Here is a 3,947-nt window from a genome sequence, read left to right on the forward strand (position 1 = left end):
GAATGATCAGTAAATACTTTGAAGATGTTCCAATAGACATGGACATGTTTAAAGAGCTATAGCACTGGCAACATACAACAGACAGTACAACACCCTTTGCCTTTTATATCACATTCTCGGAACAAATATGTTGAATAATATCCCACTATGATGCACAATTTCTCTCCTTTGAATCCTCTGACTGGTTAAATGATGCCGTGGATGCAAAACAACTTAGTACTCCCTCTGTAAAGACATATAAGAGCGTTTAGATCACTAGCTCTTATATTTCTTTACGGAGGGAGCATTTCTGTACATGGTCATATCCAGACACCCTTGAATGCAGATTACTCTACCATTTTTCAACTTCCAAATAGCATTGGGACAATATTATCACATTGGCGCAAAAAAACCTGGCATGAAAAAGCCAGTCTTACCACTCATCAGTGATATTCTCTACTGCAAAGTTTAATGGAATGATCAGTCAATGAATTGAAGATGCTCCAGTAGTTATGGACATGTTCAAAATTCTAAGCACATTACAACATCTGATGCCTTTTATCTCAAAATGAATATTGAATAGCATTAGCACTATGATACACAATTTCTGTCCCTCGAATGCTCTGCCCAGTTAATGGTGCTGCGGATATAACAAAATGTATATCTTATCTCTCTTTCTCAAAATCTGATGGGGAAAAGAATTACTTGGGGGCAATGTAACAAATTGTGCCTGTCTATTGTGAGAAAACAAAATGTACACTATACAATCTGAACAGTGTGACACAAGGAATCAAAGGCATAATTTGAAGATCCTATGTAGCCTGGTACCATTCTGCCATGTAGAGGAAACAAGCATGAGAAATTCAATTTTCTTTCTGAGCGGAAAGTCGCCGTGCTTGTGGACACCATCTGTTTCTGTTGTATGACTGAAAACAGGAATTGGTGTGTGTATGTGTGTATCTGACACTGGAAGATAAAGATTGATCTATGCTATCTACTACTCATCTAGTGAGAGGCTCAAGCTGCACCTCCATTACACCAGAAGGCCTAGATTCTGAACTCCTGGCAGAGCTGTCAGGATGCAAGAGATCAACCGAGTCATCTTCCTCGGTGTTACCTAGAACCCAGTGCCCTCTGAAGCTTCGGTTGCCGCCCCTTCGTTTGACCTCTTTATATTCCAAGGACAGAGCTATAACTATGGCGGAAAGCACCCACAGCATCAAGGCCCAGGTGAGCTCCTCTACATTTTCACTGTCATACCTGTGGCCTAAATGCTTCATTCCGGTGAAAAGCGCCACGACTCCGACGACAATTGCTGACCTGCCTGTGATGACATGTAGGTACTCCCAGAGGACACGGTTCTGGGGTGGAACCTCCCCGTTAGCGGGCCTCTTGGGCCGGAAATAGGCATTGAGTGGCTGAAAAGCTGCCAACAGTAAGGCTGACAAACCAAACTTGACGTGCACTGAATCGACATAGAAACCTCGGAGCTCAGCTGCAGCAAAAAGGACGCCAAGGAACATTATAGAGATCCCAGAATACTGCAGATAGACATGTATTTGGTACCACCCGTCTCCCTTCAAGCTTTTCAAATACCGAGCAGCCAATATTCCACCAGGAAGCAAAATGCCCCAGGCCACAAACATCATAAATCCATGCACAGCCAGAACGGGCCGCAAGTCCTGTTCTGCCTCAGCTGAACCTCTCAACAAAAGAACACGTATGGGGCGACTGCTTGTGACCGAATGCATATTACTGTCCGTCAGATCATCTCCTGACCAGCTTGCACCCATGGCCCAAACAACCTTGAGAGGTGTGGTTGGATCAATAATATTCTTGCACTCTACCTTTCCAGTACAGGAAGGCTTAAGAGGACGTGTAAACTCAAATGTAATAACGCCATCTTCTGATTTACACCTGACATAGGTTAAATTTTCAGATGTTGAATGAATACCTGCTGCACTCTTTCCATCAATCCAGTAAGTCTTGACCCTGCCAACTCCATCATTGCCTACCCAGCCAACATAGGCATAACTGTTCAGCATCCCACTCCCAAACGCGACAGCAAGGTACCCGCTTTTCTTCTCACCTCGAGCTGCTATGGATATAGAGTCAGTGGACAGAGTCCAAAACAGAGTAACCTGCTGATCATCCAACAATACACTGTTATTGTACATGTCACTGAGGCCTCCATCTACCACTTGAACCTTCCACCCCATCTTTGCTTCATACACCGACTGGTAGTAGACAAGATCAGGTGTATTCCTATCAGGCAGCCAAACCAGCTCTGTGGGGGTTGCTGGCACACCATGAACATCAGGGCCACCGGCATATATGACCTCAGTCTTATTCCGCAAAGTGGCATTTCCACCGATGGGGTCTGAAGTGACATACAGTGCCACATCATGACCAGCCTGCACTGAGAACTTCACCGGCACACCCCTCTCAACCTTCAGCAGTGGCGCCTCCTTCTTGTTGATGTATATCACCTTGTCCGGGTTTGGTGGGTTTGGGTAGCGCAATGCTGGAGCGGATGTCACAACCAGCGGTGTCTTCCCATCGGCAATGATCCTGTCCTGGTCTTGCTTATTGTCAGCATCCAACGGTCCAAGGCAACTGTCCACCACCTCGGACAAATTGACCCTCATCAATCCAAAGGTTTCGTCCCTCGGCCCCCCATGGTTCTGCGGGAGGTAGTGTGGGCGCAGAGTGTCCGGCGGACGCAGCTTCCCGATGGCCCAGACCACAGCCATCTCCTCCGTGGCACCAACAGGCACATCATACTTGTCATCTTCACTATCGAGTTTCCTCTTGTACCTGACGAAAGACACGCCATCGCGCCGGTGCCCATAAACCAGCCTGGAATCGTTCCTCCCGTCATCATAAGCACTGTCCGGGCACACTCCCGACACTGGCAGGTCATCCTTCCCCATGGTGCACTCGCTGTAGTCGGTAATGTAGTAGTCCTCTGCGAAGGGCATACCTTCCTCGGTGAAGCCGGCGACGACAACGTCTGAGCGGACCATGGCGGGGGAGTTGGCCTTGGGGTCGGCCCACCCGAAAGCCATGTAGTACTCGGAGCCAACGGCAGCCTCAAGGCCGATTTCGACCTCGCCGGCGGACACATTGAGCGTCCAGCGAAGGCGGTAGCCCTCGGAGAGCTGGACGCAGTTGTCGAACATGGTGGGCGCGGCGATCCGGGAGGCAAGAGCGGCGGTGGTGTTGGAGGAGTTGGAGACGGCGGATAGGAAGACGTGGCCGAGGTCGGAGGAGGTGTCGGGGTCGAAGATGGCGAGGAGCGGCGGCAGCGGGGCGGAGAAGGGGAGGCGGAGCGTCTCGTTGCGGAAGGTGGCGTTGAGCGGGAGCGGCGAAAAGGGGCGGCCTTTGGCGAGGTCGTCGAGGGAAGGGCCGTCGGCGGCCCAGAAGCGCGCGGAGGGGGAGGCGGCGAGGAGGTCGAAGCGCGTGAGCTGGAGCGCGCAGGCGCCGGAGGGGTCGAGGCGCACCGTGCCCCGCAGCTGGTGCTGCAGCATGGTGAGGTCCGCCGCGAAGCCCGCCGTGAGGTTGGTGTGCCGGCACGCCGCGTCGGCAACGGCCGCCAGGACCGCGGCCGCCACCGCGAGGCTGGCGAGGAGTGGGGCGAGGGCGGGGGCCATGGGATCACCCGGCGGCCCGCCACGCCGCGGCGGATCCGCGGATCGAGATCTGGGCCGGCGGGGCGGCGGGGGGTTGGGATCTGGGGTGGACGTTGGACTTGGAGCGGAGTTGGGTTCGGGAGAGTAGGAGGCCGGGCGGCGGGACGGTGGCGTGCGTGGGAGGCGAGGCGGGGCGGCCGGGGGGCGGTGGATATTCGGAGGAGGGGAGGTTCTCGGTGGGGTGGGGATGCGACCGCCGCAGTTTGCTGTGGCTGTGGCGGTGGTGGCGAGGCGACTGGACCGGTGCGGTGCTGGTAGGGAAGCACCACCGGCAGC

The 3,947-nt window shown here is 53.2% G+C and overlaps 1 protein-coding gene across 1 annotated transcript; it reads right to left on the reverse strand.

The window, feature by feature from the left end:
• Positions 1-467: 467 nt before the first annotated feature.
• On the reverse strand, positions 468-3,744 carry LOC119302892 (cytochrome b561, DM13 and DOMON domain-containing protein At5g54830-like). The gene has a single exon (XM_037579940.1). The coding sequence runs from the start codon at positions 3,630-3,632 to the stop codon at positions 981-983; it is 2,652 nt and encodes an 883-aa protein (XP_037435837.1). The 5' UTR covers positions 3,633-3,744; the 3' UTR covers positions 468-980.
• Between the last annotated feature and the right edge of the window lie 203 nt (positions 3,745-3,947).

Source organism: Triticum dicoccoides, chromosome 5A (genome assembly GCF_002162155.2).
Source record: "Triticum dicoccoides isolate Atlit2015 ecotype Zavitan chromosome 5A, WEW_v2.0, whole genome shotgun sequence".
NCBI lineage: Eukaryota > Viridiplantae > Streptophyta > Magnoliopsida > Poales > Poaceae > Triticum > Triticum dicoccoides.

Excerpts from the sequence above, each read along its gene's own strand:
- LOC119302892 (XM_037579940.1), bottom strand. The coding sequence starts at position 3,632 with ATGGCCCCCGCCCTCGCCCCACTCCTCGCCAGCCTCGCGGTGGCGGCC.